Consider the following 27,846-nt stretch of genomic DNA (forward strand, 5'->3'; position numbering starts at 1 on the left):
TCCTGGAGAGTGAGTATAGACAGCTTGGTAGGAAGTTGAAAAGCAGGACCTCAAGGGTGGTAATCTCAGGATTGCTACCTGTGCTATGTGCAGGTGAGGGTAGGAATAGGATGCTCTGGAGGATGAACAAATGGCTGAGGAACTGGTGTAGGGGGCAGGGTTTCAGATTTCAGGATCATTGGGACCTCTTCTGGGGCAGGTGGCACCTGTACAAGAGAGACGGGTTACACTGGAACTACAGGGGGACCAATATCCATTCACGGAGGTTTGTTAGTGCTATTGGGGAGGCTTTAAACTAGATTTGCAGGGGGATGGGAACCAGAGTGCCAGAGCTGACAGTGTGTCCGGGGTGAAAATAAATGATGTTACAAGTTCAAGCAAATCCGCTAATAGAAAGGTTGTGAGTGGTGGTAAAAATCTTCTGAGGTGTATATATTTCAATGCTAGGAGTATTGCGGGGAAGGCGGATGAGTTGAGGGCGTGGATTGACACATGGAATTATGACGTTATAGCAACTAGTGAAACTTGGCTACAGGAGGGGCAGGACTGGCAGCTTAATATTCCAAGGTTCCGATGTTTCAGATGTGATCGAGGCAGAGGAATGAAAGGTGGGGGAGTAGCTTTGCTTGTTAGGGAAAATATTACAGCAGTGCTCAGGCAGGACAGATTAGAGGGCTTGTCTACTGAGTCCTTATGGGTGGAGCTGAGAAACAGGAGAGGTATGGCCACATTAGTGGGATTGTATTACAGACCACCCAATAGTCAATGAGAATTGGAAGAACAAATCTGCAGAGAGATAGCAGGCAACTGCAGGAATCATAAAGTTGTGGTGGTAGGGGATTTTAATTTTCCATATATTGATTGGGACTCCCATACTGTTAGGGGTCTAGATGGTTTAGACTTTGTAAAATGTGTTCAGGAAAGTTTTCTAAATCAATATATAGAGGGACCAACTAGAGGGGATGCAATATTGGATCTCCTGTTAGGAAACGAGTTAGGACAAGTGACGGAAGTCTGTGTAGGGGAGCACTTTGGTTCCAGTGAACATAACACCATTATTTTCAATTTGATCATGGACAAGGATAGATCTGGTCCTAGGGTTGAGGTTCTGAAGTGGAAGAAGGCCAAATTTGAAGAAATGAGAAAGGATCTAAAAAGCATGGATTGGGACAGGTTGTTCTCTGGCAAGGATGTGATCGGTAGGTGAGAAGTCTTCAAACGAGAAATTTTGAGAGTGCAGAATTTGTATGTTCCTGTCAGGATTAAAGGCAAAGTGAATAGGAATGAGGAAACTTGGTTCTCAAGGGATATTGCAACTCTGATAAAGAAGAAGAGGGAGTTGTATGACATGTATAGGAAGCAGGGAGTAAATAAGGTGCTTGAGGAGTATAAGAAGTGCAAGAAAATACTTAAGAAAGAAATCAGGAGGGCTAAAAGAAGAAATGAGGTTGCCTTGGCAGTCAAAGTGAAGGATAATCCAAAGAGCTTTTACAGGTATATTAAGAGCAAAAGGATTGTAAGGGATAAAATTGGTCCTCTTGAAGATCAGAGTGGTTGGCTATGTGCGGAACCAAAGGAAATGGGGGAGATCTTAAATAGGTTTTTTGCGTCTGTATTTACTAAGGAAATTGGCATGAAGTCTATGGAATTAAGGGAAACAAGTAGTGAGATCATGGAAACTGTATAGATCGAAAAGGAGGTGGTCCTTGCTGTCTTGAGGAAAATTAAAGTGGATAAATCCCCGGGACCTGACGGGGTGTTCCCTCGGACCTTGAAGGAGACTAGTGTTGAAATTGCAGGGGCCCTGGCAGAAATATTTAAAATGTCTACAGGTGAGGTGCCGGAGGATTGGAGAGTGGCTCATGTTGTTCCGTTGTTTAAAAAAGGATCGAAAAGTAATCCGGGAAATTATAGACCAGTAAGTTTAACGTCGGTAGTAGGTAAGTTATTGGAGGGAGTACTAAGAGACAGAATCTACAAGCATTTGGATAGACAGGGACTTAGTAGGGAGAGCCAACATGGCTTTGTGCGTGGTAGGTCATGTTTGACCAATCTATTGGAGTTTTTCGAGGAAGTTACCAGGAAAGTGGATGAAGGGAAGGCAGTAGATATTGTCTACATGGACTTCAGTAAGGCCTTTGACAAGGTCCCGCATGGGAAGTTGGTTAGGAAAATTCAGTCGCTAGGTGTACATGGAGAGGTGGTAAACTGGATTAGACATCGGCTCAATGGAAGAAGCCAAAGAGTGGTGGTAGAGAATTGCTTCTCCGAGTGGAGGCCTGTGACTAGTGGTGTGCCACAGGGATCAGTGCTGGGTCCATTGTTATTTGTCATCTATATCAATGATCTGGATGATAATGTGGTGAATTGGATCAGCAAATTTGCTGATGATACAAAGATTGGAGGTGTAGTAGACAGTGAGGAAGGTTTTCAGAGCCTGCAGAGGGACTAGGACCAGCTGGAAAAATGGGCTGAAAAATGGCAGATGGAGTTTAATACAGACAAGTGTGAGGTATTGCACATTGGAAGGACAAACCAAGGTAGAACATACAGGGTTAATGGTAAGGCACTGAGGAGTGCAGTAGAACAGAGGGATCTGGGAATACAGATAGAAAATTCCCTAAAAGTAGTGTCACAGGTAGATAGGGTCGTAAAGAGAGCTTTTGGTACATTGGCTTTTATTAATCAAAGTTTTGAGTATAAGAGCCGTAATGTTATGATGAGGTTGTATAAGGCACTGGTGAGGCCGAATCTGGAATATTGTGTTCAGTTTTGGTCACCAAATTACAGGAAGGACATAAATAAGGTTGAAAGAGTGCAGAGAAGGTTTACACGGATGTTGCCGGGACTTGAGAAACTCAGTTACAGAGAAAGGTTGACTAGGTTAGGACTTTATTCCCTGGAGCGTAGAAGAATGAGGGGAGATTTGATAGAGGTATATAAAATTATGATGGGTATAGATAGAGTGAATTGCAGTTAGTCCTGACGAAGGGTCTCGGCCTGAAACATCGACTGTACCTCCTCCTGGAGATGCTGCCTGGCCTGCTGCGTTTACCAGCAATTTTGATGTGTGTTGCAAGCAGGCTTTTTCCACTGAGGCAAGGGGAGAAAAAAACCAGAGGACATGGGTTAAGGGTGAGGGGGGAAAAGTTTAAAGGGAACATTAGCGGGGGCTTCTTCACACAGAGAGTGGTGGGAGTATGGAATGAGCTGCCAGACGAGGTGGTAAATGCGGGTTCTTTTTTAACATTTAAGAATAAATTGGACAGATACATGGATGGGAGGTGTATGGAGGGATATGGTCCATGTGCAGGTCAGTGGGACTAGGCAGAAAATGGTTCGGCACAGCCAAGAAGGGCCAAAAGGCCTGTTTCTGTGCTGTAGTTTCTATGATTTCTATGGTATCAGCAGCTAGGTCTCTTATAAGGAAACTGGATGTGGTTCAGGCTCAGGCTTTGAGAGTGTGCAGTGGGGCTTTTAAAACATCACCAGTATCAGCCCTACAGGTAGAAGGAGTAATGCCTTTGGAACTAAGAAGGATGCAATTGATGGCAAACTACTGGGCTAATTTGCAGGGGCACAATGATTCTCACCCTGCAAAAGGAGTGTTGCAGGAGTGCTTGGAAAAGGGAGGTTTCAGAGGGATAACTTTAGTCGGGTATGGAATGATATTGCTAAAGAATATGGAGTGTTTGATCAAAGGATAAGTCCTTCAATAGTTTATCCGGTTGTAGCTCCATGGAAGCTTGTATGGCCTGACATAGACTGGCATTTGTTAGAGGTAAAAAGGAAAGGAAAATATAAAACTGATTTGGTAAGTGCATTTAACTATCATGTGATGGAAAAGTATAGTGATTATACTCAGAATTGTACAGATGGTGCTAAGGAACCTGAAAGAGGAGTGACAGGGTTTGGGGTGGCTATACCAGCAAAAGAAATTGGAATCAGCAGAAGAACATCCAATAAGTTAGGGGTGTATGCAGTGGAGTTGCTGGCAGTGTTGGTTGCGTTGCGATGGGTGGAGAAAGCTAGACAAGTCAAAGTGTTGATATGCTCTGATTCATCCTCAGTTCTAGCAAGTTTAAGGTCTTTTCACTCAAACAGTCGGCAAGATATACTTTATGAAGTCCTTCAGTCAGTCACAAGAATTGCAAATCAGGGAGGTCAGGTAAAATTTCTATGGGTTCCAGCACATGTAAAGGTGAAGAGGAATGAGAGGGTGGATGAGTTGGCAAAGAGGGCATTAAAGGAAGAAAATATAGAAATGCACATTAGTATCGGTAAAGCAGATGTTAAGTGTGTAATCTGGGGAAAAAAAATCAACCAAATGTGGGAAGAAAGATGGGACAGGGAGGGGAAAGGGAGGCATTTATATCAAATACCAAAAAGTGTTGCAGGTACTACGGTAGGTAGTGGATACAGAAGACAGGAAACTGGGTGGACTCCTTAGGCTTCCTGTCCCATGATCCTCTCCCTTCTGCAGCCTTGTATCCCTTTTGCCAATCAACTTTCTAGCTCTTAGCTTTATCCCTCGCCCTCCTGTCTTCTCCTATCAGTTCGGATCTCCCCCTCCCCCTCCCACTTTCAATTCTCTTACTATCTCTTCTTTCAGTTAGTCCTGACAAAAGGTCTCAGCCCGAAACGTCAACTGTACCTCTTCCTGTAGATGCTGCCTGGCCTGCTGCGTTCACCAGCAACTTTTATGAGTGTTGCTTGAAATTCCAGCATCTGCAGATTTCCTCGTGCTTGCGCTTTTAAATTCACTACTGCAAAGCCTCTTCCGGTGATGCCTACACTGAAGAAGTTTAAGTCTTCTCTTTGATGGGAGCTCAGTGAAACCATCTCTCACTGCTCCCCATCTGTAATTTCTTCGGTCCTTCAACTTTTCAACCACATTTTGACTCAGACTCACTATCACAGCCATATATCCTTTCTTGGAACTTGTCTCCGCCGCCAACTTACTCCAGTTGGCTTTAGGACTCATTTTCTAGCCTCTCAATTTGGACCTTCTGAGGACCCCAGGTACTCACATTTTATTGACTCTGCCTCCCGTCAAACTCTGAAAGTGACCTTCTCCGCCATGAGGAGGTACTTGGCGTCCCTATCCCAGACCCTTCCACACCTTCGGGACACTTTCTTCACCATCTGTAATGGACCTGCCCGTTATTTCATCCTTCATCGGATCCATGCCTGCAATCACTGTTTTTTTGACTTTGTCATGTTAGGCAAGGATCGCAAGATCTTACATCTGCAGACCCCAGAGCCTGCTGGCCCCAATGCCAGCAGGCATGAACTTCAGATTGCAGCCCCTGCCATTGATCTCGCCGGCTCCAGCAACCCAGGGCATATTCAAAACCCAGACTCCAGCACCATCAGTGCAGGCTCCAACGACCATGGACACCTTCAAAGCGATTGCGCAACCACCAACTGCGACTCCAGCCTTGAACTCCAGGCCGGGTCTTCACGTGCTGCTATTGTGACTCCCGTCTCCCCTTCCCTCACCACCACTCTGCAACCCCGTCTCCCTCAGATCTCACCGTCAGGTCCTGGGCCTTCAGAGGCTCCATCTTCCTCTCACTGCAACCCTCCCTTCTCCACTGACACCACCAGCCTCCCTCCCCCTCCCCCCTCTGATCCCAGCTCTCATCCGTGCCGAGTTTTTACTCCGTCCTCCGACCTTCAACTCTCTGAGGCAGAGCACTCTGTCCTCAGTAAGGGCCTTACCTTTGTCCCCCTTCGCCCACATCTCAGCGAGTTCTGCATTCGCCATGACGCTGAACTCTTCTTCCGCCGGCTCCGTCTTCGAGCCTACTTCTTCGGCAAGGACTCTCCCACCTCCACCGATGACCCCTTCTCCCGTCTTCAACCCTCCTCCTCTTCATGGACACCCCGCTCTGGTCTTCTGCCTGCTCTGGATCTCTTTATTGATAACTGCCAAGGGGATATCAACCGTCTCGACTTCACCGTACCTTGTTACAATTCCAACCTCACTCTTTCCAAACGCTCTGCTCTCCACTCCCTCTGCACTAATCCTAACCTTACTATAAAACCCGCTGATAAGGGGGTTGCTGTTGTAGTCTGGCGTACTGACCTCTACCTTGCCAAGGCACAGCGACAACTCACAGATACCTCCTCTTATTTACCCCTCGATCGTGACCCCACTAAGGAGCACCAGGCCATTGTCTCCCACACCATCACCAACTTTATCAGCTTCAGAGGATCTCCTATCCACTGCTACCAACCTTATAGTTACCACACCCCGCACTTCCCATTTCTACCTCCTACCCAAGATCCACAAACCTGCCTGTCCAGGTAGACCCACTGTCTCAGCTTGCTCCTGCCCACCGAACTCATTTCTGCATACCTTGACACTGTTTTATCCCCCCTTGTTCAATCCCTTCCTACCTATGTTCGTGACACTTCTCACGCTCTGGAATTTTTTGATGATTTTAAGTTCCCTGGCCCCCCACTTTATTTTCACCATGGATGTTCAGTCCCTAAATACCTCCATCCCCCATCAGGAAGGTCTCAAAGCTCTCCGCTTCTTTTTGGATTCCAAACCTAACCAGTTCCCCTCTACCACCACTCTCTTCCGTCCAGCAGAATTAGTCCTTACTCTTAACAATTTCTCCTATGCTCCTCCCACTTCCTCCAAACTAAAGGTGTAGCCATGTGCACCCGTATGGGTCGCAGCTATGCCTGCCTTTTTGTTGGCTTTGTGGAACAATCCGTGTTCCAAGCCTATACTGGTACCACTTTTTTTTGGCACGGATGTAAAATTTCTCTTTCTTACTGCAGAGATGTTTTAATTTCACTGAAAACCAAGGAGAACACATACGGCCCTTAATAAATTTATGAGGAACATGATTCGTAACAGTCCACAGTCCTGACGGAAGGTTCTGGCCCGAAACGTCGACTGATCGTTTCCACGGATGCTGCCGGACCTGCTGAGTTCCTCCAGCGTGTTGTGAGTGATGATTCGTAACAATATCATTTAGTGGTCTCTCAGCCACACCCAGTTGTCTTCAACAGATCTTTTGTCTGGTTGTAAGTTAAAGAAGTCTCTCCCAAGTTCTTTTGCTAAGTCCTTGAATTCCTCACTGTTCAACTTTCTCCAAAGAAGAATTTTATGAGGTGGGTTAGAGGGAACTTTAATCGTTTTGTGCAGTTTTGCTTGAAAAATAAAATGATCACTGATTCCAGCACTTAGTGAAACATCCGAAATTAAATCTGAATAAGTCAGCAATAAATCTAAGGTGTTTTCGGCGCCACCTGAGACAGATGACTTTTCAGAATCAAATCAGCCAGGGCTTCCTGAAGAGCACCTTTTGGTTCACTTTGTGTGCCATCAGTCCAATCTACACCTGGGACATTAAAATCACCCCCCAGGATAATAAATGGAAAGCGCGACGAGGCATTTATTTTGGAAATGCTAGATTCAAGGTCTAAAAGAGGCCCAGACCTACCATCAGGTATACGGTAAAAACTCCCGATCTGCACCATTTGTCCCTGCCTAAATTTGCTCAGAGTCGCTGCCTAAGTTAGTTCTTTCAAAACAAGGAATAGTATTGTTCACACCAATAAAAACACAACCTCCTTGAGAGTTTCTGTCCTTTCCAAAAATTTGAAAATGAGGAGGGAATATCTGAGCAGATTTAATTGAAGGATCAAGCCAAAATTCAGTCCCGATTAAAATGTCAGGATTTTCGGTTTCAATAAATGAATTAATCACAGCCGATTTTCCTTTTATATTGTGGCAATTAATGATAGCAATTTTAATCCCATTACTTTTACTGGTATCCTTGCAAGCACTATCTTTTTTAGTATTTCGAGTTTTATTGTGAGCATTGCGTGCATTTCTTTGTCCATCAACATATTGACAGTGCTAGCGGAAGGAGAGGGCTAGGGATTGTCATCAACAGGGGTGTTACCCTTACCATCTTTCCAACAATGGTCCAACCATCTTTTGTCTTCACACATTTCAGCGGAGGAGCGTTTCTCTCTGCTTTGTGCGTTGCTACACAAGCCCACCCAGAAGCAGTTTTTTTCAGGGTTATTTTTGGTAAATGACCAGCACAAATTGGGCTGGATGATCTTAAAATCGCATGGTTCCATTCATCACTATCAGAGTCGTCTTTCAAGGATGCAAGGCTTCCAAAGGAGTTACTCAAGTTGAGCATACTTGTAAGGTCGCTTGATGAATCAAACAATGAACTTGCAAGGTTAATGACATCACACACTGGGCTTAGCCAAATGGCACTTAAGTTTTTGAATTGAAAATCAACAGCATCATCGGACACATTAGAACAATTAAAATGAAACCAATTTGTACACATCAAGCACTGAATGCCAGAATCTTTAACAGCATATGAGCACAAACCACACGGGTACTTTGGTTTACGTCCACAGTGCTGAGGTTTTGGGCCTGGGTTGAGGTTAATGTCTCTTTCCTTCTTTCTCCTCTCTCACTCTCTTGTTTCTTTGTTCTTTCTCCCTCAATTTCTTGTTCACACATTTTCTTGCAAAACACATCAAAGTTGCTGGTGAACGCAGCAGGCCAGGCAGCATCTGTAGGAAGAGATACAGTCGACGTTTCAGGCCGAGACCCTTCATCAGGACTGGACTTCCTTGTACCTCTTCCTAGAGATGCTGCCTGGCCTGCTGCGTTCACCAGCAACTTTGATATGTGGTGCTTGAATTTCCAGCATCTGCAGAATTCCTCGTGTTTACGAGAGGTTTTCTGTTGACTAATAAACTGTGTGTGCACCCCGCTGGCAATTCTGGTGTTGTGACCCAAGTGGAGACAAACACCCCGCTGCCCATTTAACAACACGGCACAGCCGGACATATAACAGGGGACTTTACATCTCACAACACTGAATTCAGTGATGAAACCCGTGATTAATGTTGCTGTCCCTCTGAAATCATAAGAAACGTCCATTCAGGTGTTTTTAAATACGAGGGTTTCCCCACAGGTAACGTCACACAGCCACACCCCCCACGAGCCTGACATCACACATGGGTTCCCCACACCGGGATCTGCCCTCACGTGCGCGGTGTCTTGCGTCACCCACGCGCTGGTGTGCGCGAGCTGTATCGGTTTAATGGTTGCGCTATCCCCACCGCTGACAACCGACGCTTCCGAAGCTGTACTATTGCCATTGGTGCGAAGGAATGTCAATCAGTGATTACACCCAATAGCGGAAGCGGATCAGCGGAGAGGGCGCTACCCCCGCTGAATCCGCCTGTAGCTCCGGTACCGAACTCCCCACACTAACACGGGTAAATGTCCTCAAACTAAATGTCCCATTTTTTGATTTATTTCCATTTCCCTCCGAAGGAAGTTGGGGCGTTTGTGAAGCGTCTCCTGTGGCCGGAGTCTGATGTATCTCTGAGAGGTAGGAGGAGACCGCTCGGCCCGTCGGTTTGATGCCGGCTCCCCGGGGTGGGAGAGGGGATTTTACTGAAAGGATGAAGACAGTGAGAGAGGGGGCGGACAGGATGTTTGTCCCGGTGGGTACAGGAGGGGCTCATCTGTGGAAATGTCTGAGCCCACGATGGTGTCGAGCAGAGGGATTCACCACATTGGGGGGCCAAACACTGGCAGACTGTTGCCCTGCAAGCGGGGCCAATGGTCCGGGCAAAGTGACAATTATTTGTGCTTTGTTGAGATTGTACCTGGAACATGGTGTAAAATCCCGCTCCCCACACTAACACAGGTTATACAGACCAAAGAACAAACTGCCGGAGGAACTCAGTGGGTCGGGCAGCATCTGTGGAGTGAAATGGACCGTCAACATTTCGGGCCGAGACCCTCCCTCTGACTGAGAGTGGACGGGAAATAGTCAGAGAAAAGAGGTGAGGGGTGGGGATGGGGCAAGAGCTGGGGTTTGAGAGGTGGATCCAGGGGAGGGGGAGGTAGGAAGGTGGAAACAGTGACGGGGGTGGGAGGTGAGTGGTTGGGGCAACATAGGGCTGCAGAAGACGGAAATTAATTCTATAGAGGATTAACAAAGAGGTTAGAGAGTATTTGTTATAGAGAGTGCAATGAAGATTCACCAGACTGATCCCTGGAGTGGTGGGGTCATCATATGAAGAAAGATCAAATGCAATAACCCTTTCATTTAGAGAATCAAGGACTGAGAGGTGAACACATTGAAATACCCACACCTGGAGTATTGTGTGCAGTTTTGGTCCCCTAATCTGAGGAAAGACATCCTTGCCATAGAGGGAATACAAAGAAGGTTCACCAGATTGATTCCTGGGATGGCAGGACTTTCATATGAAGAAAGACTGGATGAACTGGGCTTGTACTCGTTGGAATTTAGATGATTGAGGGGGGGATCTGATTGAAACGTATAAAATCCTAAAGGGATTGGACAGGCTAGATGCAGGAAGATTGTTCCCGATGTTGGGGAAGTCCAGAACGAGGGGCCACAGTTTGAGGATAAAGGGGAAGCCTTTTAGGACCGAGATTAGGAAAAACTTCTTCACACAGAGAATGGTGAATCTGTGGAATTCTCTGCCACAGGAAACAGTTGAGGCCAGTTCATTGGCTATATTTAAGAGGGAGTTAGATATGGCCCTTGTGGCTACGGGGGTCAGGGGGTATGGAGGGAAGGCTGGGGCGGGGTTCTGAGTTGGATGATCAGCCATGATCATAATAAATGGCGGTGAAGGCTCGAAGGGCCGAATGGCCTACTCCTGCACCTATTTTCTATGTTTCTATGTTTCTAAATGCACAACATCATTACTGGTTGAACCAGGGATCCCAGTCTCTGAAAAAGGGGGTGGACTCTACAGGACTGAGATGAGGGGAAATGTCTCCACTCCGAGGGTGATGAATATCTGTAAATCCCCACCACAGAGGGTGGTGAAGACTCAGTGATCGTCCTCACATAAAACAGAGGTCCGCAGATGTGTGGAGACCGAAGGAATCAAGGAAATGAGGATCAGACAGAAACGTGGCTGAGATGGGAGAGCAGCTGCCATCTTGTTGATGGTTAGAGGGGCTGAATGGCCACCTCCTGCTGTTTCTCACTTGATGTTTCAGTGTTGCTGTCCAGTGAGGCTGGAGGAATGTGAACAGAAATTAGTGTTTATAAACATAGACTGATTTAATTGAAGCCTGCACATTTCCGGTTTGGGTCTGAAAAGTGTGTCGGACTGGGATGGGAATCAAACCAGTGACTCACTGACCTGGAGGTGGAGGAGAGGGACAGGGAAGATATGGAGGGAAAAGGTAACTATGTATCTGGTGTAAATATGAAATAATGTGGGAAATGCGGTGGATGTGTCAGGCAGGGTGTGAGGGGCGAGGAGCAGAGTTACCGGTTCACATGGGGGACCCTCCACCTGTCACCTGATCCCTTTCCCTGTTCATGTTTTCCTGCAGATCTGCAGCATCTGCTGGTCACTGCTCTACGTGTACGTGTAGCTTTATCTTTCGCCTGTTCCGACAAGGCGGTGAGATCCAGATTTGTCATGTCCTCTCATTGTGGGAGGACAATATGTTTTTTTCTGCAATATTTTCAGCATGTTTCATTCCACTGTTTTTACCTGAAGTGCAGCCAATGTTTCTGGGTGTATGACCCATTCATGTGAGAATTTGGCCTTTTGTATTTATCTGAGTTTCTCATAAATGTGTACAGTTTAGTTAAGCTTCACTCCAGAACTTCCAAAGCAACAACCCAGTCAGTCAAATAGTTCAACAAAATTAAAATAGTTTATTACATTTTTAATTTTTTTAAATTTCGTACTACAAACATACTTATATAATTTAACTATTTAATATGTATATTCTTATTTTACATCACAATTGTTAAAATCTATTGTTATGAATTAGGTTCTATTACTGCCGCAGAAACAACAAATTTCATGACATATGCCAGTGCTATTAAACCGGATTCTGATAATTGGTATGGGAGACCCACCACCAGTCACCTGATCCCAGTTACCGCAGATCGTAATGCGAGATTGAAGCCTTTTCCATTTATTTGCATTCCTCAGAAATGACAACAGTTAAGTTTCCTTCTGTGGTTCCAGAGCAAAAGCTCAGTCTGTCTAATGTGTCCACACAATTAAAATGGGGAATTTGTTTATTATCATGGCGTACTGAACTACAGTGAAAATCTGCCTGACGTACCATCCACACAGATCGATACATTATGACAGTACATTGAGCTGATATAGGACAAAACAATAGCTGTAAGAAAGCATTGTGGCTGCAAGAAAGTGCATTGCAGATAGACATATGGTGCAGGGTCACGTCGAGTTACATTGTGAGGTCAAGTCCATTTTATTGTACTGGAGACCATTCATTTGGTTTATAACCGCAGACAGGAAGCCGTCCTTGAGCCTGGTAGTATGTGGCTTAAGGCTTTTGTATCTCTTCCCCGATGGGGGAGCGGGTGTGCAGCAAGGATATCCAGGTCGTGGGGATCTTTGAATACACGGCCTGCTTTTCTGAGGCAGAGAAAGTGTAGGAAGAATCCATGGATGGGAGGCTTGTTTCTCTGATGTTCTCTGCTTTCCAAGGTTCTCTGCAGTTCCTTGCAGTCATGGGCAGAGCAGTAGCCATACGAAGGCATGAAGTACCGACAAGAAGCTCAGAGACCTCGGCCTTCACCCAACCTTGTGTAGCTGAATCCTGTCTGAATGCTGGCAGGTGGTAAGAGTGGGCTCCCTCACCTCTGTCTCTCTCACCCTCAGCACACATACCCCACAGGGTTGTCTCCTTGGCCCCCTCCTTTACATTCTGTGCCACCCATGACTTGTGTCGCCACCCACAGCTCCAATCTGCTAATTAAATTTGCTGACGACACGACATTGATTGGCCTAATCTCAAATAATAACTTTCAATCGATCAAATGCCTCCTGACAAGGCTTGGTCCGAACAAACTTTTCACCCTTCTTCAGGAGATCAGTCATTGGAAGAGCGATATCAGCAAAGTTCTTACAGAACTTACACAGCGCATGCAGCTCTCCAGTGAAATGATATCGTATTTGTAAGTAGGACGCCGTGCACAATTCTAGTCAGTCATAGTCATACTTTATTGATCCCGGGGGAAATTGGTTTTCGTTACAGTTGCACCATAAATAATAAATAGTAATAGAACCATAAATAGTTAAATAGTAATATGTAAATTATGCCAGTAAATTATGAAATAAGTCCAGGACCAGCATATTGGCTCAGGGTATCTGACCCTCAGGGGAGGAGTTGTAAAGTTTGATGGCCACAGGCAGGAATGACTTCCTATGATGCTCTGTGCTGCATCTCGGTGGAATGAGCCGCTGGCTGAATGTACTCCTGTGCCCACCCAGTACATTATGTAGTGGATGGGAGACATTGACCAAGATGGCATGCAACTTAGACAGCATCCTCTTTTCAGACACCACCGTGAGAGAGTCCAGTTCCATCCCCACAACATCACTGGCCTTACGAATAAGTTTGTTGATTCTGTTGGTGTCTGCTACCCTCAGCCTGCTGCCCCAGCACACAACAGCAAACATGATAGCACTGGCCACCACAGACTCGTAGAACATCCTCAGCATCGTCTGGCAGATGTTAAAGGACCTCAGTCTCCTCAGGAAATAGAGGAAATAAATTCTGATTTGATGGAGACAGACATGAGAAGCACAGAGGAATATCTGGGGAAATTTCTGAAATGCCCGGTTCGCTGCCACTGCTACTGTGCAATCGAGAATCTCCGGAGGGAAGGCCCCCAAATCCCCGGCTTTGCCTGCTGCTAGTGACCAAGGCTGGGGTCGAAGCATTCGGCAGAGATGTGTCGGAGGGCTGATCAGGGCTCGAAGTTTTCGGATGACTCAGAGTCTGGCATGGCAGGGAGAGTTTTCTTCCTTCTCCCATCTGCGTGAAATGTAGACTTCCGAGAGACCTTGAACTTTTTTACTGTGCCTATGGCCTATTCTACATCAAGTTATGGTATTGTTGCACTGTTGTAACTATATGTTATCATTATCATTTTGTATCTCCCCCTCCCCCTCCCCCTCCCACTTTCAAATCTCTTATTAACTCTTCTTTCAGTTAGTCCTGACGAAGGGTCTCGGCCTGAAACGTCGACTGTACCTCTTCCTAGAGATGCTGCCTGGCCTGCTGCGTTCACCAGCAACTTTGATGTGTGTTGCTTACATGTTATCATTATGTGGTTTTTGTTAATTTTTCAGTCTTGATCTGTCCTGTGTTTCTGTGATATCACACCGGAGGAATATTGTATCATTTCTTAATGGATGCATTACTAAATGACAATAAAAGAGGACTGCGTGTCCTCATAATCTAAATAATATCCAACCATTCCCAGAAACCTTCTAACAGCCTTCTTACCATTTGGAATAAGAACTTCAGAAATCGCCTGAACAGGAGCCAACTTGCCTTGACCCACAACACAGCCAAGATAGGTCACGGTGGCATGGCCAAATTCACTCTTAGCTAAGGCTACATCCACACTAGACTGGATAAATCCGTAACTGAAGCTTTTTCTCTTCGTTTTGACCCTCCGTCCACATTGAAACGGCGTTTTCCTCCCCCAAAAATGGAGCTTTTCAGAAACGCTCTCCAGAGTGAATAAATCTGAAAACGCCTAATATCCAGCATAGTGTGTACGGGTTAACCAGCTACTTTAAAAACTGCTATCATGACGTGCTGGAACAAATGGTGGCGGCAGCGTGGCATTTCATTGTTTTCTTGAACGCAACCTCAAACACCACAACAATATCTGACAATAGATATGTAACAGCCTAATGTAACATTGTATGGAGATGCAAGATAACTCTGATGCAGACATGTTTTATACATTCAACATGGTGCTTTAATCTCAAGAGAGAATTTGTAGAATGTCTCTGAGATGGCTTTTTAGAACAGCTTGTTATTGAGCCCACTAGGGGATTGGCTATACTGGATTGGGTATTCTGTAATGAACTGGAGGTGATTAGAGATTGAGGTGAAGGAACCCTTAGGAGACAGTGATCATAACATGATTGAGTTCACTGTGATATTTGAAAAAGAAAAGCCGAAATCTGATGTGTCGGTATTTCAGTGGAGTAAAGGAAGTTACAGTAGCATGAGAGAGGAACTGGCCAAAGTTGACTGGAAAGGGACACTGGCAGGAAAGACGGCAGAGAAGCAGTGGCTGGAGTTTATGCGAGAAGTGAGGAAGGTGCAAGACAGGTATATTCCAAAAAAGAAGAAATTATCGAATGGAAAAAGGATGCAACTGTGGTTGACAAGAGAAGTCAAAGCCAAAGTTAAAGCAAAGGAGAGGGCATACAAGGAAGCAAAAATTAGTGGGAAGCCAGAGGATTGGGAAGTTTTTAAAACCTTGCAAAAGGAAACTAAGAAGGTCATTAAGAGATTAACTATGAAAGGAAGAGCAAATAATATCAAAGAGGATACTGAAAGCTTTTTCAAGTATATAAAGAGTAAAAGACAGGTGAGAGTAGATACAGGACTGATAGAAAATGATGCTGGAGAAATTGTAATGGGAGATAAGGAGATGGAGGAGGAACTGAATGAGTATTTTGCATCAGTCTTCACTGAGGAAGACATCAGCAGTACACCGGACACTCAAGGGTGGCAGGGAAGAGAAGTGTGCGCAGTCCCAATTACGACAGAGAAAGTACTCAGGAAGCTGAATAGTCTAAAGGTAGATAAATCTCCCGGACCAGATGGAATGCACCCTCGTGTTCTGAAGGAAGTAGCTGTGGAGATTGCGGAGGCATTAGCGATGATCTGACAAAAGTGGATAGATTCTGGCATGGTTCTGGAGGACTGGAAGATTGCAAATGTCACTCGGCTATTTAAGAAGGGGGCAAGGAAGCAAAAAAGAAATAATAGACCTGTTAGCTTGACATCCGTGGTTGGGAAGTTGTTGGAGTCGATTGTCAAGGATGAGGTTACAGAGTACCTGGAGGCATATGACAAGATAGGCAGAACACAGCATGGATTCCTTAAAGGAAAATCCTGCCTGACAAACCTATTACAATTTTTTGAGGAAATTACCAGTAGGCTAGACAAGGAGATGCTGTGGATGTTGTATATTTGGATTTTCAGAAGGCCTTTGACAGGGTGCCACACATGAGGCTACTTAACAAGATAAGAGCCCATGGAATTATGGGAAAGTTACATATGTGGATAGAACATTGGCTGATTGGCAGGAAACAGAGAGTGGGAATAAAGGGATCCTATTCTGGTTGGCTGTCGGTTACCAGTGGTGTTCCACAGGGGTCCGTGTTGGGGCCGCTGCTTTTTACATTGTACATCAACGATTTGGATTATGGAATAGATGGCTTTGTGGCTAAGTTTGTTGACGATACGAAGATAGGTGGAGGGGCCGGTAGTGCTGAGGAAGTGGACAGTCTGCAGAGAGACTTGTATAGATTGGAAGAATGGGCAAAGAAGTGGCAAATGAAATACAATGTTGGAAAGTGTATGGTTATGCACTTTGGCAGAAGAAATAAACGGGCAGACTATTATTTAAATGGGGAAAGAATTCAATGTTCTGAGATGCAACGGGACTTGGGAGTCCTCATACAGGATACCCTTAAGGTTAACCTCCAGGTTGAGTCGGTAGTGCAGAAGGCAAATGCAATGTTGGCATTCATTTCTAGAGGAGTAGAGTATAGGAGCAGGGATGTGATGTTGAGGCTCTATAAGGCGCTGGTGAGACCTCACTTGGAGTACTGTGGGAGGTTTTGGTATCCTTATTTAAGAAAGGATTTGCTGACTTTGGAGAGGGTACAGAGAAGATTCACTAGAATGATTCCGGGAATGAGAGGGTTAACATATGAGGAACGTTTGTCCACTCTTGGACTGTATTGCTTAGAGTTTAGAAGAATGAGGGGAGACCTCATTGAAACATTTTGAATGTTGAAAGGCATGTACAGAGTAGATGTGGCAAAGTTGTTTTCCATGATGGGGGAGTCTAGTACGAGAGGGCATAACTTAAGGATTGAAGGGCACCCATTCAGAACAGAAATGCAAAGAAATTTTTTTAGTCAGAGGGTGATGAATCTATGGAATTTGTTGCCACGGGCAGCAGTGGGAGGCCAAGTCATTGGGTGTATTTAAGGCAGAGATTGATAGGTATCTGAGTAGCCAGGGCATCAAAGGTTATGGTGAGAAGGCAGAAGAGTGGGACTAAATGGGAGAATGGATCAGTTCATGATAAAATGGTGGAGCAGACTCGATGGGCTGAATGGCCGACCTGCTCCTTTGTCTTATGGTCTTAATCAATGTATCGCTTGTGCAAGCATTCAGTAGATGTAATTGTTACTTTTGCCCAGTAACTTGTTTTATTGCACATGTTAAATACAGCAAAATAATACACAAAGACATGGCAAAAGTAAAGGCAAACAAATGAGGTAACAGCAATTTTCACTTTTGCCCTGTAACAAGCCTTATTGCATTTAGTTGTAGCTGTCGTCCCTTTCATCGGTGAAGAGATTATGGCTGTAGGGAATGTTTCTGGACAAACACGCACCAAGTCTTTCGTTTGGCAATTTCCTTTTAAGTTTTTCTAGTCTGTAACTGGACAAACGCGCACCAAGTATACCGTTTCCTCTTTGCTTGTTTTCTGTGTGTCCTGCACATGCCCAGTAGGAGATTCCCCCAAATACCCGTTTTAATGTGGACGGAGGTATTTTCAAAAATGCCCGGTGTGGACACCTATCGTTTTTACGCAAAACCGACGTTTTCAAAATTATCCGGTCTATTGTGAACATAGCCAAAGTTAACTGTAAGGTTGACCTGGGAAAGCCTGTCAAACAGCTTTTCTACTGCAGAGATATGCTCTTCCCAAGTGTCACTCCCTGTGACTAAGTCATCAATATAGGCATTGTGTGTTCTAATCCTCAAATTACAGAATCAATCATTCTCTGGAATGTTCCTGGAGGATTTTTCATTCCAAATGGCAAAATATTGTATTCATACAACCCAGATGGTGTCACAAATGCAGAAATTTCGCTACCTCTGTCTGTCAATGGAACACACCAATACCCTTTCAACATATCAATCTTTGTAATAAATTTATCTTTTCCAACCTCGTCGATGCAATCATCCACCCGAGGGATAGGATAGGCATCTGTCTTTGTTACCGCATTTACCTTCCTATAATCAGTGCAAAATCTAACACTACCATCAGGTTTGGGTACAATAACGCAGGGTGAGCTCCAATCTGATGTTGAAGGCCTAATAATATCATTTTTCAGCATACATTCAACTTCTTGCTCAGCCAATTTACACTTTTCTGCGTTCATGCGATATGGGTGTTGTTTAATCGGTTTGGCTTGACCAATATCTACGGCATGTACTGCGACCATGGTTTGCTTGGGAACATTGGGAAATAAATCTTTAAACTGCAAAATTAATTCCTTCAACTGTTGTTGCTTTGGCTGCAGATGAGCCAACTTGTTACCAATGTGTTCTAGAACAATCAAATTCATTAGCCTAACTGGGACCATGTTTGGCTTGTGAAAAGTCTCAGATGAGTCAATTGTTTCATTCTCAGGGTTGCCAGATTCATATGCTTTGACAACAACACTCACAGATGATGCCTGCTTGTCAAAATAAGGCTTTATCATATTTATGTGTACCACCTGTGTTAGTTTACGTCAGTCGGGTGTTTTAATAACATAATTCACATCAATAGTTTGAGAGACTATTTCATACGGTCCATTGAATTTCACCTGAAGTGGATTCGTTAACATTGGAAATAAGGCAAGCACATTATCCCCCACCTGGAATTTTCTTTCGCAAGCCTACTTATCAAACCAACACTTCATTTTGTTTTGAGAAATCTTTAAGTTTTGTCTCGCTAGACTACAGGCCTGGTGTAGTTTATTTTTGAACTTCAAAATATAGTCTAACAAGTTAACATGTACATCCCCATCAATCCACTGTTACTTTAAGAAGGTCAAAGGTCCCCTCACTCTATGACCAACTACGAGTTCAAATGGACTAAAACCCAGTGATTCCTGTACCGACTCTCTTACTATGAACAAAAGCAAATGTATTCCTTCATCCCAGTCTTTTCCAATTTGTTTAGCTCCCAGTTCATTGATGTGGATAGAGAATTGGTTAGCAGACAGGAAGCAAAGAGTGGGAATAAACGGGACCTTTTCAGAATGGCAGGCAGTGACTAGTGGGGTACCGCAAGGCTCAGTGCTGGGACCCCAGTTGTTTACAATATATATTAATGACTTGGATGAGGGAATTAAATGCAGCATCTCCAAGTTTGCGGATGACACGAAGCTGGGCGGCAGCGTTAGCTGTGAGGAGGATGCTAAGAGGATGCAGGGTGACTTGGATAGGTTGGGTGAGTGGGCAAATTCATGGTAGATGCAATTTAATGTGGATAAATATGAAGTTATCCACTTTGGTGGCAAAAATAGGAAAACAAGATTATTATCTGAATGGTGGCCGATTAGGAAAAGGGGAGGTGCAACGAGACCTGGGTGTCATTATACACCAGTCATTGAAAGTGGGCATGCAGGTACAGCAGGCGGTGAAAAAGGCGAATGGTATGCTGGCATTTATAGCGAGAGGATTCGAGTACAGGAGCAGGGAGGTACAAGGCCTTGGTGAGACCACACCTGGAGTATTGTGTGCAGTTTTGGTCCCCTAGTCTGAGGAAAGACATCCTTGCCATTGAGGGAGTACAAAGAAGGTTCACCAGATTGATTCCTGGGATGGCAGGACTTTCATATGAAGAAAGACTGGATGAACTGGGCTTGTACTCATTGGAATTTAGAAGATTGAGGGGGGGATCTGATTGAAACGTATAAAATCCTAAAGGGATTGGACAGGCTAGATGCAGAAAGATTGTTCCCGATGTTGGGGAAGTCCAGAACGAGGGGTCACAGTTTGAGGATAAAGGGGAAGCCTTTTAGGACCGAGATTAGGAAAAACTTCTTCACACAGAGAGTGGTGAATCTGTGGAATTCTCTGCCACAGGAAACAGTTGAGGCCAGTTCATTGGCTATATTTAAGAGGGAGTTAGATATGGCCCTTGTGGCTACGGGGATCAGGGGGTATGGAGGGAAGGCTGGTGCAGGGTTCTGAGTTGGATGATCAGCCATGATCATAATAAATGGTGGTGCAGGCTCGAAGGGCCAAATGGCCTACTCCTGCACCTATTTTCTATGTTTCTAAACTACCTGCTGGACTAATCCAGATGTAAAATTACTTCTTTGATCAGACTGGAATTCTTTAGGCAATCCAAATAAAGTAAAAAATTTGGTAAGAGCCCTTCGCCACAGTTTTAGCTTTAATATTTCTGAGAGGTATTGCCTCTGGGAATCTGGATACAGTACACAATAGTTAGCAAATACTGATGGCCAGCTTTAGTCTTTGGCAATGGGCCAACACAATCCACTATAACTTTGGAAAAGGGTTCACCGAATGCAGGTATAGGCTGGAGTGGAGCCACTGGGGTGACCTGATTAGGTTTACCCACAAATTGACAAGTGTGACAGGTTCTGCAAAAAGTCACAACAACTTTCCTCAAATTAGGCCAGTAAAATTCTTTCATAAACCTGTTTACAGTTTTATTCACTCCAAAATGGCCACCTAAGGGCATACTGTGGGCCAAATTTAAAAGTTCAGTCCTATAAACTTTAGGAACTACAACTTGGTGAACAATTGCCCATTCTGCACTCGCAGGTATAGCAGATGGCCTCCACTTCCTCATTAACACTCCATCCTTGAGATAATACCCTACTGGCACTTTCTTAATCTCATCATCTGAGAGAGCTGTTTCTTTTAAAGCTTCAATCTCAGGGTCTCGGTTCTGTTCTACTATAAACTCCTTCCTGGACAGGGATAAATCTTTCTCACCAGACTTACTACCTGAATCCTGTTGAAACAATGAAGGCAGAAAAGTCTCTGACTTTTCATAACCTGAATCCCAATTTTGGCTGTCATGGGTATCAGAATCATGCTGCACAGAACCGTCTACGTCGGCAGGCTTCTTAGCCAGACTTCGAGTTACTGTGCAGGAAGAATAAATGTAAAAATCCATCTGTGGGTCAACAATGCCAGGCTTAGTTGTCAACTGCACTGCAAAAACAAGCTTACCATCTGCCATCAAAGTTGCTGGTGAACGCAGCAGGCCAGGCAGCATCTGAACCTCTTCCTACAGATGCTGCCTGGCCTGCTGCGTTCACCAGCAACTTTGATATGTGTTGCTTGAATTTCCAGCATCTGCAGAATTCCTGTTGTTTACCATCTGCCAGGTCATTTCCCAACAGCAAAGTAACATCTTCCACCAGTAAACTGGAGCATAATCCGATCAAAACCAGCCCTGACTGTAAAGTTACCTTGTGCAGCGGCACAGAAACCATGCTGCCTCCAATGCCTTTAACAAGATTTATCTCACCAATGTTCATCTCATCACCAAACTTAGAATGCTGTCTCATATAAGTGACTGAGAAGCCCCAGTATCTCGAAGAATTTTCACTGGTACTGGGGTTGACCCTTCCTTTACTAATACAAACCCATCTAACATAAAATGATCGAATCCCTTCTTAATTCGGTCAGACCGCTCAGTCCTTAACTGAGCCTCAACAGAATGTTCAGAACCCTGTGGGTTTATAGGTGCTTCAACATACTGATCACAGGCATTTGGGACTGTCTCCTTTTCCTTTTATTCCTTCAGGACAGAACAATTAGCCATCATATGACCAGCTTTCTTACAATAGTAACAAGTAAGACCAGAATATTTCTCCTTCAACTGCTTCCCTTCATCCTTACTCTTGTCACTCGTCCCAGCTTTAATTTCTGGTTTACCCTGGGTATCCCTGCTACTCTTCTGGAAGCTCTTTTTTGGGGTAAACAATCTTGTGAGTTAAAGTAAACTCATCTGCTAATCTAGCAAACTCCCGCAAAGTGGCAGCAACCTTTTCATCTAAATACGTCTTTATATCATCAGGGATGCACCTTTTGAATTCTTCAATTAAAACCAACTCTTTCAAGCTGTTAAAATCATCAACACACATAAAAGTTGCTGGTGAACGCAGCAGGCCAGGATTTTCCATGTTAAAATCATCATTTACATTTTTAGATGTGCACCATTGGACAAAACACACAAACTTCTCATAAGCAAATTCCATATAAGTCTGGTTCACAGGTTTCCTCAAATTTCAAAACTTTTGCCTGTATGCTTCTGGGACCAACTCATAAGCTGTGAGCACAGTCTGTTTCACTATGTCATAATCAGCTGCTTCATCAACTGTCAAAGCAGAATACGCTTGCTGAGCCTTCCCGTTAATTACACTTTGTAAGTGAAAAGGCCAACCCTCTTTTGGCCACTTTAAACTCTGAGCAAACTTCTCAAAATGCAAAGTATTTATCAACCTCTGCCTAATCAAATGGAGGTACCAATTTAACTTCCCAACTGGCCTCAAACTTATCACCAAGGTCTAAAGCTAGACCCCTTTTCTGCAATCTCTCTATCTTTTCTAACTCGACCAGTCTCTGTCTGCTTCTTCTCTCCACTTTACTGTCTCTTCCCTCTGCTTTTCTGCCTCTTCTTTCTGCTTTTCTGTCTCTTCAGCCTTAAACTGCCTTCATCTATCCTCATACTGCCTTTGTCTTGCTGCATCCTCCATCTTTAATTTTTCTAACTTTTACTGGAGCTCAAGCTCACTAGGTTTAGACATAGACATAGAACAGTACAGCACAGTACAGGCCCTTTGGCCCACAATGTTGTGCCGACCCTCAAACCTTGCCTCCCATATAAGCCCCAAACTTAAATTCCTCCATATACTTGTCCAGTAGTCTCTTAAACTTCACTAGTGTATCTGCCTCCACCACTGACTCAGGCAGTGCATTCCACGCACCAACCACTCTCTGAGTAAAAAACCCTCCTCTAATATCCCCCTTGAACTTCCCAACCCTTATCTTAAAGCCATGTCCTCTTGTATTGAGCAGTGGTGCCCTGGGGAAGAGGCACTGGCGATCCACTCTATCTATTCCTCTCATTATCTTGTACACCTCTATCATGTCTCCTTTCATCCTCCTTCTCTCCAAAGAGTAAAGCCCTAGCTCCCTTAATCTTTGATCATAATGCATACTCTCTAAACCAGGAAGCATCCTGGTAAATCTCCTCTGTACCCTTTCCAATGCTTCCACATCCTTCCTATAGTGAGGCGACCAGAACTGGACACAGTACTCCAAGTGTGGCCTAACCAGAGTTTTATAGAGCTGCATCATTACATCGTGACTCTTAAACTCTATCCCTCAATTTATGAAAGCTAACACCCCATAAGCTTTCTTAACTACCCTATCCACCTGTGAGGCAACTTTCAGGGATCTGTGGACATGCACCCCCAGGTCCCTCTGCTCCTCCACACTATCAAGTATCCTGCCATTTACTTTGTACTCTGCCTTGGAGTTTGTCCTTCCAAAGTGTACCACCTCACACTTCTCTGGGATAAACTCCATCTGCCACTTCTCAGCCCACTTCTGCATCCTATCAATGTCTCTCTGCAATACTTGACAATCCTCTACACTATCTACAACACCACCAACCTTTGTGTCGTCTGCAAACTTGCCAACCCACCCTTCTACCCCTTTACTCTCAGGAAACAGCTCCAACTCTTCCACTTTAAACACATCCTCAGATATATAATGCTCAGCTATTATCCTCTGCATCTGTGACCTCCTCATTGTCGATTTCACCTTAGCAAGTTTTAACTTTTTAGCAATACTCAACAACTCAATCCTTTTGGCGTCCTCGAATGCCTCAGAAGTTGGCACTTGCAGAAATCTATCAATATCCATTGCTGCTGATTTTCCACACACAAATAAACCAAAAAGGATTTCCCCAATGAAATCGATAATTAATCAATCAATATGCTCCCAAATTTGTTCATATCCCGGACGCAGGCCCCAATTCTGTTACGAACTGTAACGCTTTAGAAACAATAGACAATAGGTGCAGGAGTAGGCCATTCGGCCTTTCGAGCCAGCACCACCATTCACTGTGATCATGGCTGATCAGCCACAATCAGTATCCAGTTCCTGCCTTATCCCCATAACCTTCGATTCCGCTATCTTTAAGAGCTCTATCCATCTCTTTCTTGAAAGCATCCAGAGACTTGGCCTCCACAGCCTTCTGGGGCAGAGCATTCCATACATCCACCACTCTCTGGGTGAAAAAGTTTTTCCTCAACTCCGTTCTAAATGGCCTACCCCTTATTCTTAAACTGTGGCCTCTGGTTCTGGATTCACCCATCAGCGGGAACATGCTTCCTGCCTCCAGCGTGTCCAATGCAAGCTGCGAGCGACGTAAACAAGCTGCAAGTCAGACTGATTCACCTTCTTAATATCTCTCTCTCTCTCTCTCACACACACACACACACACACACACACACACACACACACACACACACACACCCCAACAGCAAACGAAACCTAGGGATTCATAACAACGGCCACTCCCCATTGTGAACTGACTGGTGTGCCAGTAGTTGGGATGACTCAGTAAATCCTTTCCCACATTCTGAGCAAGTGAACGGCTTCTCCCTAGTGTGAACTCGCTGATGTCTCTGTAGGTTGGATGACTGAGTGAATCTCTTCCCACATTCTGAGCAGGTGAACGGCTTCTCCCCAGTGTGAACTCGCTGGTGTTTCAGCAGATCAGATGACCAAGTGAATCCTTTCCCACATTCTGAACAGGTGAACGGCCACTCCCCTGTGTGAACTGACTGGTGTGCCAGTAGTTGGGATGACTGGGTGAATTCTTTCCCACATTCTGAGCAGGTGAATGGCCACTCCCCACTGTGAACTGACTGATGTCTCAGTAGGACAGATGACTGAGCGAATCCTTTCCCACAGTCTGAGCAGGTGAACGGCCTCTCCCCAGTGTGAACTCGCTGATGACTCTGTAGGGTGGATGACAGTGTAAATCCCTTCCCACAGACTGAGCAGGTGAACGGCTTCTCCCCAGTGTGAATTCGCTGGTGACTCTGCAGGTGGGATGACCGAGTGAATCCCTTCCCACATTCTGAGCAGGTGAACGGCCACTCTCCAGTGTGAACTTGCTGATGAATCTGTAGGTGGGATGACCGAGTGAATCCCTTCCCACATTCTGAGCAGGTGAATGGCCACTCCCCGGTGTGAACTAACTGGTGTGCCAGTAGGTGGGATGACTGAGTGAATCCTTTCCCACATTCTGAGCAGGTGAATGGCCACTTCCCAGTGTGAACTCGCTGGTGTCTCTGTAGGTTTGAGGACAGTGTGAATCCCTTCCCACAGACTGAGCAGGTGAACGGCTTCTCCCCAGTGTGAACTCGCTGATGTACCAGTAGGTCAGATGACTCAGTGAAACTCTTCCCACAGACTGAGCAAGTGAACGGCCTCTCCCCAGTGTGAACTCGCTGGTGTCTCTGTAGGTTGGATGACTCAGTGAATCTCTTCCCACAGACTGAGCAGGTGAATGGCTTCTCCCGAGTATGAACTCGCTGGTGACCCTGTAGGGTGGATGAATCAGTGAATCTTTTCCCACAGACTGAGCAGGTGAACAGCTTCTCCCCAGTGTGAAGTCGATGGTGTCTCTGTAGGGTGGAAGAGTGAGTGAATCTCTTCTCACAGACTGAGCAGGTGAACGGCTTCTCCCCAGTGTGAACTCGCTGGTGTGTCAGTAAGTGAGATGACAAAGTGAATCCTTTCCCACAGTCTGAGCAGGTGAATGGCCGCTCCCCAGTGTGAACTCGCTGGTGTGCCATTAAGTCAGGTGACCAAGTGAATCCTTTCCCAGAAATTCAGCAGATGACCAGCCTCTGCCTGGTGTGAACTAACTGGTGTGTCCACAGGTGGGATGACTGACTGAATCCTTTCTCACACACAGAAGAGATGAATGGCCTTGCCCAGTGTGAACTTGCTGATGTACCTTCAATTGAGATGACCGAGTGAATCCATTCCCACAGTCTGAGCAGGTGAATGGCCTTTCCCCTGTGTAAAATGATGGGCATGCCAGTTGGTCAAATGATCAAGTGAATCCCTCCCCACAGTCTGAGCAGGAAGGATGGTTGATTGAATCCCTTGCTCCACTTCTTAAATATCTAGACAGAGACAGCAAAACTGGTGTGCCGTGTTTGAGATCCCTGGAGACAAATTCCTTCTCGTTTTTAACCTGTAAAAATGATTTTAAAAATCCATCAGTGGATGTAGGACAACATTTCATAGAAAGCCATAGAAACTACAGCACAGAAACAGGCCTTTTGGCCCTTCTTGGCTGCGCCGAACCATTTTCTGCCTAGTCCCACTGACCTGCACACGGACCATATCCCTCCATACACCTCCCATCCATCTATCTGTCCAATTTATTCTTAAATGTTAAAAAAGAACCCGCATTTACCACCTCGTCTGGCAGCTCATTCCATACTCCCACCACTCTCTGTGTGAAGAAGCCCCCGCTAATGTTCCCTTTAAACTTTTCCCCCCTCACCCTTAACCCATGTCCTCTGGTTTTTTTCTCCCCTTGCCTCAGTGGAAAAAGCCTGCTTGCATTCACTCTATCTATACCCATCATAATTTTATATACCTCTATCAAACCTCCCCTCATTCTTCTACGCTCCAGTGTGAATTTTTGTATTATTTCAGGTTCTTGTTACAGTCATAGAAAATTACAACACAGAAACAGGGGTTTGGGGCATCTCATTTGTTCTGAACTATTTAAGCTTTCTACTCCCATATCCCTACCACAGGTACCTACACGAACCTCTTAAATGTTGAAATCAAGCTCGCATGCTCCACTTGTGCTGGCTGCTCATTCCACACCCGGATGACCATCTGTGTGAAGATGTTTCCCCTCATGTTCCCCTTAAGATTTCACCTTTCACCCTTAACCCATGGCCTCTGGTTGTAGTCCCACCCAATCTCAGTGGAGAAAGCCAGCTTGCATTTACCCTAAATATGCCCTCTGTCACAATCAGATCTCCCCTCAGTCTTCCTACATTCCAAGGAATAAAGTTCTGACTTATATAACTATATAACAATTACAACACGGAAACAGGCCATCTCGGCCATTCCAGTCCGTGCCGAACTCCTACTCTCACCTAGTCCCACCGACCTGCACTCAGTCCATAATCCTCCATTCCCTTCCTGTCCATATATCTATCCAATTTAACTTTAAACGACAACATCAAACCTGGCTCAACCACTTCTGCTGGAAGCTTGTTCCACACAGCCACCACTCTCTGAGTAAAGAAGTTCCCCCTCATGTTACCCCTAAACTTTTGCCCTTTAACTCTCAACTCATGTCCTTTTGTTTGAATCTCCCCCATTCTCAATGGAAAAAGCCTATCCATGTCAACTCTATCAATGCCCCTCATAATTTTAAACACCTCTATCAAGTCCCCTCTCAACCTTCTACGCTCCAAAGAATAAAGACCTAACTTGTTCAACTTTTTTCTGTAACTTAGGAGATGAAACCCAGGCAACATTTTAGTAAACCTCCTCTGTACTCTCTCAATTTTATTGACATCTTTCCTATAATTCGGTGACCAGAACTGTACACAATACTCCAAATTTGGCCTTACCAATGCCTTATACAATTTCAACATTACATCCCAACTCCGATACTCAATACTCTGATTTATAAAGGCCAGCATACCAAAAGCTTTCTTCACTACCCTATCAACATGAGATTCCACCTTCAGGGAACTATGCACCATTATTCCTAGATCCCTCTGTTCTACAGCATTCTTCAATGCCCTACCATTTACCATGTATGTCCTATTTTGATTAGTCCTACCAAAATGTAGCACCTCACATTTTTCAGCATTAAACTCCATCTGCCATCTTTCAGCCCACTCCTCTAACTGGTC

At 44.9% G+C, this 27,846-nt stretch overlaps 1 protein-coding gene and 1 long non-coding RNA gene across 2 annotated transcripts in view; one reads left to right on the forward strand and one right to left on the reverse strand.

The window, feature by feature from the left end:
* The window catches only part of LOC140194833 (uncharacterized), a 73,082-nt gene that overhangs the window by 23,695 nt on the left and 21,541 nt on the right, over positions 1-27,846 (reverse strand). The window contains 1 exon segment of the mRNA XM_072252106.1: positions 24,442-26,150. Coding sequence (XP_072108207.1) covers positions 24,442-25,743 — 1,302 coding nt within the window. The 5' untranslated portion in view covers positions 25,744-26,150.
* Positions 9,257-14,380, forward strand: LOC140194850 (uncharacterized). The gene is made up of 3 exons (XR_011885303.1): positions 9,257-9,398; positions 9,720-9,858; positions 14,048-14,380. It is a non-coding gene; the product is annotated as an uncharacterized lncRNA (long non-coding RNA).

The sequence above is a fragment of the Mobula birostris genome, chromosome 3 (genome assembly GCF_030028105.1).
Source record: "Mobula birostris isolate sMobBir1 chromosome 3, sMobBir1.hap1, whole genome shotgun sequence".
NCBI classification, from domain to species: domain Eukaryota; kingdom Metazoa; phylum Chordata; class Chondrichthyes; order Myliobatiformes; family Myliobatidae; genus Mobula; species Mobula birostris.